The following is a 12,904-nucleotide window of genomic DNA, read 5'->3' on the forward strand; positions in this document are numbered from 1 at the left end:
AAAAAAAATCATATTTTTGCATACTAATCCCGGATGAGAAACCAGGTCTCAGCTTTGGTTGTTGTCACTCTGTGATCCTCCTGCCAGTGTGTATATATTTGTGTGCATATTATGGTGGAATAAATTACAATAAAAGTAAAAAGTGCAAATATTGATGGGCTTTAATACGATTAGTCAGAAGCTCACATTTCATTCTGCTTGAACTGAAACTGAAGAGTCGACTAAAGGATGTGTTTTTCTGGTGTTTTTAATGTGGAAAAGCATGTGCTGATAACTTGCACGAAGATAAATATCTATCTAATACTGTGCAATAGCCATGATTGGCCTTTTGTTATATTACTCCCTTATTCCTAAATGGAATAACTTCATTTTCACACAAATGACAAAGTGAAAAACATTTGCTTGAAATTCTTGCAAATTTTCTTTTAAAAAATGTACATTGTAAGTATCCACAACTTCTGCCATGACACTCTAAATTGTAATTTAGGAAATGCATTTTGTGTTTACTTGTGTTATCTTTGCCTGATATTTAAATTTGTTTGATGATCTGAAACATTAAAGTGTGACAAACATACAAAACAACAGGAAATCGGGAAGTGGGCAAACACTTTTTCACATCACTGTACTCTCTGGATGCACTATAGCAGCTGTCACAGGAGCAGCTGTTGCATGACAGCAACACAGATTTTAACGTTCTTCTTTTTTCTTTTTTTTAAACTTCATTCATTGTGGTTTATTTCAGGCTTTTGAAGATCACAGAATGCTATCACACTCAGAAAACTAAAATCATAAAATATGTATTCAGAGTTAAAAGATAACCTTCCTGCTTTTCTCCGCTGTTTTGTAGAGCTCTGAAGTTCTGCGGCCCAGGAGGACCCCCCCATGTGAAGCTTGTTATCGAATGGGAGCCAAGCACCAAAGAATGGTAAGGACTGAACACATTTTAATGCTTTAAAAATGTGCAGAACTCAAAATTTTATAGTGTTGGCTGTTGTCATCTTGGGTGACATGGTAAACACAATTCTGCCACTGAATTAGACCAATCCACTTTGTGTGTGGTCCAGTTTATTTGGCAGCATCCAGGAGGAAGTAGTGAAAGATGCAGAGAGCGTGAGGAACCAGCAGCAGCAGCACCTTCAGCAGCATAGCTGTACCTTGGATGAGTGCTTTAAGCTGTACACCAAAGAAGAACAGGTAAGTAAGAGGAATACAATAAGCTTTTGTTCTTACACGGTTATAACACAATATTTGCATTGGAGGTTTCATCTCCCTGAATTTCATGAAACAAGTGTAATTTAATCTCCAGATTTTAATTTACACTCCAAGTCAAAAAGGCCACATAAGTATTTAGAAAAAATAAAAGGTCCACTGTAGCACCTTTTACTTGCTTACATGCTTACTGATTTATTGATTTCAACACCCATATGCACAGTCTGATGTCAGAAATCAACAGATGTCTATAAAATTATCAAACAGAGACAATGGTCTGTTGCATTTGCCAATTCAACTAGAATACATGTCACGTATCCTCCTTAGTTTTCTTTCTTTCTTTCTGTCTTAACCTGTCCTTTTTGGCATTTTGCTACAATTGGCAAATGGAAAATCAGCATTGCACATAATAATAAATTATTGAATTATTAATGTACAATGCTAGTTTTTAATGCATTAATTTGTACTGAAATCATGTCTAATATTTAAGATTTAAAAAACTGATATAGATAATTAATACCTGGAGCTGACTTTCTGTGCTTAGCTTTTGTACTTGTCTTTTATTGTACTTGCTGTAATATTTCAGTCGGGTGGTGTCTGTTCTCTGGAAAAAAAATAAAGGCAGCTGGACTTTAGGTTTGTGAATATGTTTCACCTCTCATCCAGGAGGTTTCTTCAATTCTGGCGTGTGTGTGTATGTGTGCAAATTACCCAGATTAGTCAGGACATCACGCACAAACTGACTCTGTAATCTCTCATCAGGTCATATTCACACATATGCTCAGTATGGTGCTACTCATGTCTCACAGACTCGCACACAAACTTGGCATATTTTAATCTTAATTGTACCGCTCAACAGCCACTGAGAGGGAAAGCTCTTCCACATTACCTTCCTGTTTTGCTTGTGCATGGGCATGACACCAGGTCAAGGACTAATATTTCTGACATCCAGATAGTTTTCTAGACGAATCCTTTCTGCTGTCTGAAAAAATACCTAATGTTTTTTCAGACCTAATGAAAGGTAATGTTGTACTATTATTACTTATGCTTGGCTGGTCGTATTCACATGCTATAGTACTATTTTAATTTCATAGCAGTGATAAACATGTGTAGGGCAGACTATTCAATTCAAAGCAGTTTTATTTATACTGCACCAAATCACAACAACAGATAGTCCTGCTCTGATTGGCTATCACCAATGGAAGCAGGGCAGAGATGTGATGCTGCTCCTCAGAAGCCTAGATGATAGTGATGGGTCGTTCGCGAACGAAATGGCTCTTAGAGCCGACTCTTTGAAGTGAACGACGCGAGCCGGCTCCTTATTGGGAGCCATGAGGGGTTTTTTTGTTTTGTTTTGTTTTTTCTTTCTCTCACCCTCTCTCTCGCCCTTTTTTCCGCTAAACTCCGCATGCGCAGCATGTACTTTGCGCTGGGCAGAGGGGGGAGGGGCGTTAGTTACACTCGCAGTAGCACAGGAACAGAGCCAGAGAGAAAAAGAGCGAGGGACAACAACGTCACATTAGAAAGGTATAGTAGATTCAGAAATCATGCAGGCCCATATGACAGAGAATGTGCATCTTCTTTTTGTTTTAATATTTTAAAATATATTTAATTGTGTTGTGGTTTTCAGTGTTTTGTGTTGTTTCACGTTAAATTTGTTTAAAAGGAAAAAGCTGAAAATTTAAATAGTTAAAAGTTTAAAATGTAAATAGTTGTTTGTTGTATTATACGATTTATTTATTACATTTTATGTGGAGTGAATAAATAAAGTATATTTATGGTGGCCCTTAGAGACAAAGCACGTACAAAGTCCAAAACGCGTAAAAACTCCAAAACGCGTAAAAACTCAGACGCACGTACAAACTCAGACAACTCAAAAGACAACAGAAGTGCTCCAGGATGCTAGGGCGCAGTGTTGAGCTTTTGTTACCTAGTGGCTACACAAGCCAGGAAGTATCAACAACCGGATTTGGTGTGTGGTAGTAACATTTTTTAAATTATTTGAATAAATATGAGTGCTTGTCCATAAATGCACAAACAATACACACATGCTTTCAATTGTGTAATTTAAGTGATCTGGGTAGCTCTGTTTTGGAAGTTCAGTTAATGCTAGAAATGTGTTTTGGAGTTTGTATGTGCTTTAGAGTTTGTACGTGCTTTGTCTCTAGGGGCCATACGTGAACATATATAAATAAAACCACTTTTTTTACATTAGTAATTCCTTTTCTGCATAATTTTATATTATTGTTAATAATAAATTAATTAAAGCAACAAAACAACCTGAAGAGCCGGTTCGGAGCCGAAAGAGCCGGCTCTTTTTAGTGAGCCGAGCCGAAAGAGCCGGATCTCTAAAAAGAGCCCGAAATCGGTGGACTTCCGGTGGCTCGTAGCACCGCATGGCCGCATAGAGAGTGACCTCCGGCACCAACCGTGTGTTTCCCCGGACTCGAGAGCTGTATTAGGGCTACATTGCCATTTTTCGACTCAAGAATGAGTGGGGATAAATCTAAAAAGGGAGGATACGGGCTATGAAACATTCTTGACTGTGAAATGGAGAAGGACGCCGCGGCTAGTGAGGCAAGCCTCGCATCGGGACAAGATGGCGACCGAGGTGAAGGTCTGGGTTGGCTTCGGGATGCTGTGAGTAGCGTACTGGTGGCCGAAATGGCTACATTGCGAACCGAATTGAAGAGTGACTTCAAAGCATTCGGTACGGAATTTCGGGAGGATGTAAAGAAGCAAATGGCCGAACTCTCTAAGGAATTGAATCAAAGATTACACGAGATGGCGGATCAGGTGGAGGAGATGACTGGTCGGCTAAAGCACGTCGAGGACAACATGGCTGACTCGGAACGCTGGGACATTGGTGTTAGGGATACACTTGTGCAGCTGTTGGAAAATCAACGGGCGCTTCAGGAAAAGGTGTCCGATATGGAGGGCCGCGCTAGACGCAAGAACATCCGGATCTACGGCGTACCGGAAAACTCGGAGGGCTCGTCGGTGACTACCTTTGTTGAAAATCTGATCAAAGAACACCTAGGCGAAGATTTCGGCCCGGACCGTGCTCTCGGCATTGAGCGCGCACACCGCGCGTTGGGACCGAAACCACCCCCGAACGCCCCACCACGCTCAATAATAGTGCGCTTCCTCCGGTTCTCTGTTAAAGAAGAGATTCTCCGCACGGCGTGGAACAAAGGGGTACATATCCAAAACAAACGGGTGTATTTCGATCATGACTACTCTCTGGAAGTGCAGAAAAGGAGACGGGAATATATCCCAGTTAAGAAGGCTTTGAAGGACAACGGGATCCGTTTCCAGACACCACTAAGTAAGATGCGAGTGTTTTATGCGTCAGGCAATGTCCTATATAATACCGCGAGCCAAGCTGCCGAGGATTTAAGAAAGCGGGGAATAGCCGTGGGTAAGATCACCTTGGGGAACCAAACCAACAGGATGACAGAGGACACGATAAAGCAGCTACTTCCTTGGGAAACGCAGACAGCACACTGCGGGGGCGGCTTCCAGCAGCACGTGCGGGAAAAACTCCAAGCATTCCGGAGGGAGCAAGAAAAAGTGTCAGCAGACGAGTGAACAGCTGATGGCGGGACAACGGTGAGATAGCTGGCGGTAGAGTTTTGATAATCTAACCGCAGGAACACTGACTTTCGTATCCTTCAGAATTCATATTTCTTTAGGTTGGTGCCTACGGACATGGTTAGAGAACCACCACGTTATGTCTAGTAGCGATAAGAGACTGTTTCGTTTATTTTTTGCCCTTTTTTGGCTTTTTTGTCGGTCACTCCCCTCTTGTCGGATGAGGGGCCCCACCCTGTGGCCAGTCCCCTCAATGTCAAAGGATACTGTTATATCCTTTGTATTGGAAGCTCCTGTTAATGTTTTGTGTGTTTGCTGTTCAGTGAGTTCTGGTTGTGATGTTCTGAGGTCTGGGTTGATTATGTTGTATTCCACATATCCACTTGATGGCTTATAATTTCTATAAAATGCTGTCACTAAATGTAAATGGCCTGAATAGCCCTATTAAAAGAAGCAAATTAATTGCCAAATTGAAAAAGGAGACAGTAGACTTGGCATATTGGCAAGAAACTCATCTAGATAATGCAGAACATGAGAAATTAAAAAAGATGGGTTTCAGACATACATTTTATTCATCGTATAGGGCCAGGAAAAAACGAGGAGTAGCTATCCTTATCTCAAATAAAATAAAATTTGAACATATATCTACTATAAGTGATAAGGAAGGTCGGTTTGTTTTAGTAAAAGGTAGAATAGAGAATAAGACGGTCACACTATTAAATGTCTATGCACCCCCAGGAAGCAACGCAAGCTTCTTTAAGAAGATATTTGATTTGATCTCTAAGGAAACGGTGGGAACTCTTATTTGTGCAGGAGATTTTAATTTACTGTTAAATCCCAGATTAGACTCAAATAATAGGGACAGGAAAAGCACGTCTGGAGGGAAACGGGTTAAAGGAATGTTAACGGAATTAGGGCTTATTGACGTGTGGCGATCTATCCATGGGTCAGCGTCAGGATTCACTTTTTACTCTGCTCGACACTCAGTGTATTCGAGGATAGATTACTGTTTTATGTTTAATAGGGATTTACACAGGATAAAAGATTGCAGAATAGGTCCAAGAGATGTCTCTGACCACAGTGGACTTTATATAACGTTACATTTGGACGGGACACGGAAGACAACTTTGTGGAGACTAAATACCGGTATGTTAAATGACCCCGCTTTTGTGAAACAAATGACAGCCGATCTTAACTTGTACCTGCAGGACAATGATAATGGAGAGACAAATCACAGTATTGTATGGGATGCAGCCAAAGCTGTCCTCAGAGGTAAAATAATTGCGTGGTCGACCATGATTAAAAAGAAAAAGTCACAAGAATTGTTACAACTGCAGAATAGATTAATGGCCTTGGAACAGTCAGGTCTAAAGGATAAAAATACTACAGTAACCCACCAGATCAGACAGATTAAGCAGGAGATAGATAAGATATTGAGCGAAGAAGTAGAGAAAAACATAAGGTTCATGAAACAGAGGTATTATGAGGCGGGGCCTAAGGCGGCGAAGCAGTTGGCGTGGCGGATTAGAAAACAGCAAGCTGAAAATAATATTTATAAGATTAGAGACCCGGTTGGTAACAATGTTGTAACTGACCTGGATAAAATTCAAAAAGCGTTTGAAAAGTATTACAAATCCTTATATAGTCAATCTACTCAGGGTGATGTAAATAAGATGACTGACTTTTTGAATTCCTTAGACCTGCCTACGATTGGTCGAGAAGCAAATAGTAAGTTAACGTCCTTAATATCTCGGGAAGAAATAATTAAAGCTATCTCCAGCCTTAAATCCAATAAATCACCAGGTACCGACGGGCTCCCTGCCGAATGGTACAAAACCATGAGGGAAAGCCTTCTTCCCCTGTTGGAAACTAGTTTTAACTACATTTTGAAAGGAGGTCTGGTACCTCCCTCTTGGAAGGAGGCCTTCATATCGGTTTTGCCAAAGGGGGGACAGGATAGACTAAACTGCAAATCTTATAGGCCTATAAGTGTCCTGAACTCAGACTATAAACTATACACAACTATTTTGGTGCGAAGAATGGATGCTGTAATGCCTTCTTTGATTGATGAAGACCAAACGGGTTTCTTGAAAAATAGACAAACCCACGATAATATTAGACGAGCTTTACACATCATCGAACACATTAATAATAAGAAAAAAAGCTCAATTATTCTTAGCTTAGATGCTGAAAAAGCATATGATTCAGTGAATTGGGACTTCCTCTTCCTAGTGATGAAAAGATTTGGTTTCTGTAGCGAGTTTATAAGATGTTTCCAAGCTCTTTATTCTCTCCCTACTGCCAGAATAAAAATTAACGGTAGCCTCTCCGATACTATTTTTTTAGAACGAGGATGTAGACAGGGGTGTCCAGCAAGCCCCTACCTCTTCAACTTGTTTATCGAACCTCTAGCCCAGGCTATACGTCAGGAAACATCGTTGAAAGGGATTGTAATAGGAGGGGACGAGTACAAGGTGTGTTTATATGCAGATGATGTCTTGGTGACAATCATGGATCCCAGCTCAGGTATACCAGTATTAATGGGGATGTTGGAAACATATGGCCTGTATTCAGGGTATGTCCTTAATGTCAAAAAAACTCAAGTTCTGTCATTTAATTTTTCTCCGGACCAGACACTACTGGCAAAATTCAAGTTTAATTGGGAGGCAACTGCTATCAAATATTTGGGAGTGTTTCTGCCTAGAGATCTGACACAACTGTACGATATTAATTACAGTCGTATTAATAGAGAAATATATAGCGATCTCAACATTTGGGCCTTGCTCCCTCTCGACCTTGGCAACAGGATACAGATAATTAAAATGAATATTCTCCCCAAACTACTCTATCTTTTTCTTGCTTTACCTATTCAAATTCCAGAGAAGCAATTCAGGGAATGGAATAAGCAGATTTCGAGATTCATTTGGCTTAACAAAAGACCACGGGTGAAGTTCTCTACTTTGCAGTTGCCGAAAGACAAAGGGGGCTTGGCTCTACCTTCATTAAGGAATTACTACTTATCTGCTCAGCTGAGGTCCTTGGTGTGTTGGTGTAATCCATCTTTTTGTGCGAGGTGGAAGACTATTGAGATGTCTCTCTCAGACACGCCAATCCAGTCTAGACTTGGTCACGCGGCTTCTGATTTGGACGATACCTTGACGCCCAGCCACTGGGTCACTTTTACATTAAAAATATGGAGGGGAGTGGTCAAGCAGGCGCAACTCCAGGAAGAGATAAAACTTCTGAGGTGGCCAGCGTATGACCCTGATTTTCTACCTGCTTCCCACGATAGTAGATTTAAACAATGGGTGTGGCATGGAATCACTGCTGGGTGTTTGGTTATTGTAAAATCTAAAATTATGGCTTTTGATACCCTATGCAAGACTTACGATCTCGGGAAACAAGACTTTTTTCGATACTTGCAACTCCGTGACTATATTGGCAAAAGACTGAAGAGCTGTGTCCGTGGAGACTTCTCGATTGTTAATATTTTCATTGATGCTTATGACTCTGGGAGTAACAGAGCCTTGATAAGTAAACTGTATAAATGTCTGACTAAGCTCAAAGGGCACTCAACGATTTACATAAAGCAGAAATGGGAAAAAGAAATGGACATTGTGATTACAGAAGATGGGTGGGCACGGATCTGGGAGACAGTTTACCACGACTAACTCCAACATGTGGCGGGACTTCTGCTGGAAGAACATTATACGCTATTTCATAACGCCTAAACAGAAGTCTAAATTCAGTGCTACACCTGCGTTTTGCTGGAGGAATTGTGGGGAAGTCATGGCTGATTACGGTCATATATTCTGGTCCTGCCCACTCATACGACCCTTCTGGACGGAAGTTATAAAGATAATTACAGAGGTGTTGGGATTCCACGTGTCTTGTACATTTACCTCATTGTATCTGGGGTATTTTACAGACGATTTAGTTGCAGATGATGTTTACCTTCTGAAAGTTCTCTTGGCTTCTGCGAAGAAGGCCATAACAAAACGCTGGCTCTGTAGAGATCCTCCCACTGTAACACTTTTTACCTCTATAGTGGAAGACGTCAAATTGATGGAATGTATGACTTTCACTCTGCGACTGCAGGGAGATTTGGGAAGGAGACGGTGGAGAAAATGGCTGGACTTTACAGCTTGTGGCAGCACCCTATGATGCATAGAATTAGCAATGCAGACTTGTTGACGTATGTATGTGTGGATGTGCAGATGTATGTACAGGTGTATGTTATCTTCCCATGACCTCATACTGTTTCTGTTTTTTCTTTTTTCTTTTATCTTGTTGCATAAAAATGTTCCTAAACAAATAAAAAGTGTCAAAAAAAAAAAAAGAGCCCGAAATCCCATCACTACTAGATGACAGACCCAGATGGATGTGGGGATAACAAAAGTGCAAGCAAGGAGCACTGAGATGACATTAAAGGTGCAAGTTCTAGTGAGCGAGTGTATGTAATGGGAATGACTGAGATGAAGAGCTGCTGAGTGGGGATCAAATGATAGAGAAAAGACAGGAAGGAGTGAGGGCATCAGCTTGTCAGATGCAAAATGACAGGGTCTGAAGTGAGAGGTGAGTTGGTGCTGATAGAAGGATAATGGAATGAAAAAGCCAGAGTAGTCAAGTGACAGCCACAGTTTGTGTGCTGTAAAAGCAAAAAGTGCCATCAGTTCAGCAGTAAGACTGCATATCAGTGCTGTACCACAGGGTAACTCGTTTTACACAGTCCATTTACAGTTCTTGGGGAAATTAAAGCATATTTGTATGACTCAAGCAAAAACAATATCTAACATACGATGCTGTGAAAACGTCTTTCTTCCCTTGCTGGTTTCTTAGAATTTTGAATATTTGTCACAATGACATGTTTTTAAAATTTTAACATTACATAAAGATAATGTGGGTAAATGCAAAGTGCAGTTTTTAACCCTCTCAGGCTCAAATTAAACTTTTTCTTGCTAATGCACAGTCCTGCAGTGGTACTTCTGAGTAAAAAAAAACTCATAAAATATGTATGTGGGGTAATCAGGTTGTTAGTTTTTAACTGTTGCAAATCGGCACCGCCTGCCTTGAGAGGGTTAAATGATGGAATAAAGATATCTAGTGTAAACCTACCTGGTCCTATGTGAAAAAGCAATCCCCCCGTTAAGTCAATCATGCCACACCTGTTAAATCAAGATATCATCTGAATAGAACATGCCCAACAAAGTGAAGTAGGCTCCTCCCACTATCTAAATAAACATTTGTTGTGGGTGACTTAATGGACCATCAGTTCTGCTCTCTGCTAGAAAGTCCTGAAGGGGAATGTCTGGCCATCAGTTCATACCCTGAAGCTCCAAAACACAGACGCTATTCCACCTCTTATTGGCTTAAAATGTTTTTTGGAGTTTTTTTGTCCTAGTGATAGTCCGACTCAAATCACATTGAAATGCTTTGGCTGTTCATGCTCAAAACCCCCCAAATGTGGCTAAATTAAAACAATTCTAGAAAGAAAAATTGTGATGTGAAAGACTGATTGCCAGTTATTGGAGTTGCTTAATTGCAGTTCTTGCTCCCAAGGATGGAACAATCAGTTATTAGGTTCAGGGGGTAATCCTGTTTTCACACAGGACCAGGTTTATTCCTTAGTATTAACACCAAATACTGCATTTCATTTTTATTAATGGCCTCAGAAACACTCATACTGTAGAAATCACATTATCATCACCAGATGATTTCTCCTACACTTTATCAAGTATTGTCTCGTTGGCTGTTGATTATAGGACTCAACTCTATATACCTTAAAAATTTACAGGTTTCAAGGTAAGACAAGGCCAATAAAACCCAGATTAAAGGCCAAAGGTCACTATGTAAAATCTCAAAGAGTGAACAAAAACAGTCTATCTGGGAAAGGATGTTATAGATTGTTCGTAAATAATAATAAATGACACCCGTGCAGCTGTGTAAAGCCCAAGATTAGGTGATGAATACAATGTAAATGCATCTGGCTGGTCTCAAATGACAAAAGAGTTAGAGAAAAGAAACAGGCAACCAAAACAGTGTGCACTACTGAGAAACAGAGCTGTCACAAGCATACGCATTTCAAAGAGAAGCTGTTCAAAAATATGAAGCTAACCCTGCAAGAGTATTTAGAGTCTGTGAGAAGCTGTACAGAAACAGAATCAAGTCAGTTTAGGAGCTGGAGGTAATGACAAAATGTCTAACGCCTGCTGTAGATATTTTGTGTATTTTTTTTAAACCCTAATAAGGATTGTCTTATGGATCTTTTTAAAATAAATGTAAAAAGAAAAATGATGGTTCCCATTTAGAATCGTTGTTACTGTGGAAAATTCTAACATTCTATGTGAAAGTGAGAGCTGAGCCGTGTTTGTATTCAGTGCTCTTTTTTTCGTTCTTTTTTCCCCCATCTGGTCGCCAGCAAGATTAAGACTAAAATCTTTGGTTGCTGATCTTATTCACTTGTTATAAACCTATGACATGCTTTGGCTTTTGAGGATGAATTCTCTTAAGTCCTTTGTGGTTTCTTTGTAATTGTTCCATTATAAATTTTATTAATCACACAAAGAACTAGAGAGAGAAACCAATTATGTCATCAGCCAGTCTTTCACACCGCCTAAAGTACCTGGGTACATGTTGCTTGGTCCCTGTGTGAGTTTTCTGTGGTTGCTTTTGTCCAAACTCATAAGACATGCACGTAAGGTCAACGTGGGTGGATGTGAGTCAGTGTTTACTCCAAATCGTCAGCTGAGACTGTCTACTATTCCCCCAGCCACTCCCAAAGTATAGCTAATTTAAAGATACTTCATTATATTAGCAGTTATTGACCTTAAATGTGTACTTTCTAGTAGTTTATAGTTACTTTACATTGCATATATTTAGGCATATTATACAGTTTATTTTTGTTTAGTTAACATTTTACAAAAAAAGAAACAAAAAGAAAAGAAAAATGTTGTGTTTTCTGACAATACCTACTAATGTTTGTACAAGCACCAGTGAAATGCCAGAGTTTTTTTCTTTTCCAGTGGTTCTGGAGAGAGGAGCTCTTTTATTTTTTTAGGGTGCTGATGTTGGCTGGGATGAAATGGTATCTTAAAGGCTAAAGTCACAGAACAAATGTCTCATTGCGCATTAAACATTGCTCCCTGATTGACTACAGATTTTAGATTTTTTTAGTTATCTAAATAAATCATGTGGCCTTTGGTGTATTCAAACACCGTGTTTATTCTACTCGAGCTATTTTGCATAATATTGCCTCTTTAAGTGAGATAAAAAGGCTTTCAAGCTATCAGTGACAGGCAATATGTTGGGCTGGAAAAAGAAGTTTGTCATATAATAGTTAAAAATGTCATTAGTGAAGTAAAACTACTCTTTTGGAAGGAAAACAAAACAGGCAAAGGTTTAGGCAAGCCTTCAGCAATTTTGTTGAAGTAAATATGTGAGCAAAAACCTGTTCAGTGAGCCTCTTTCAAATGCTAATGTTGCTTTTTATTTCACAAACTTAAAAAAATAAAATTAAACATTAATGGAGGCTTGTAGACTCTACTGTATATGAAGCTAATTAAATCTTTCTGTTCCTTGGAGTTCATTTCAAGGTCTGGGACACTTTTAAGCTGGCTGGCACACACAGCGTGCAGAAGAGGAACCGTGAAAGCTCTCCGACAGAGCAGCTTGGGTTTCTTGAATTACTTCATGGTGGACTATGGGTTATGGTTTGGATGTTTGTCCTGTTAAAGAACTTTTATATTAGTTTCTTTAACAAACTGAATGACATTTGCTAATATGTAGTGGAGTCCACTCTTTTTGTGTTTTTCCAAACAGAGCTTTGGTGATTGTGGTCAAAGAACACATGTTTAACTCCTGCTTAGCTTTTTTCTGATTTTTGTTTCCTTATTTTCTTGAGAACTGTGTACATGGCTGTGAGGTTGTAAAGTTTTCTTCTCATGAGCTTTGCCTGTATATTAGCATGGACAAAACAATAATGCAACACCAAACCCGTGTCAGCCAAACTACTCTGCAGCTCTTTTGCTATATGTATCAGATCGTGTGTTGCCTTTCTGTCCAACCGACATGCAGTTTTTGCCTGAAAGATATTTTAATGTCC

General features: G+C 39.7%; 1 protein-coding gene across 1 annotated transcript in view; it reads left to right on the forward strand.

The window, feature by feature from the left end:
- The window catches only part of usp43a (ubiquitin specific peptidase 43a), a 134,063-nt gene that overhangs the window by 90,346 nt on the left and 30,813 nt on the right, over nucleotides 1–12,904 (forward strand). The window contains exons 10-11 of the mRNA XM_026170554.1: nucleotides 848–925; nucleotides 1,065–1,194. Of these exons, the coding sequence (XP_026026339.1) occupies nucleotides 848–925; nucleotides 1,065–1,194 (208 nt within the window). The remainder of the gene's footprint in view (nucleotides 1–847; nucleotides 926–1,064; nucleotides 1,195–12,904) is intronic.

The sequence above is a fragment of the Astatotilapia calliptera genome, chromosome 6, assembly GCF_900246225.1.
Source record: "Astatotilapia calliptera chromosome 6, fAstCal1.2, whole genome shotgun sequence".
NCBI classification, from domain to species: domain Eukaryota; kingdom Metazoa; phylum Chordata; class Actinopteri; order Cichliformes; family Cichlidae; genus Astatotilapia; species Astatotilapia calliptera.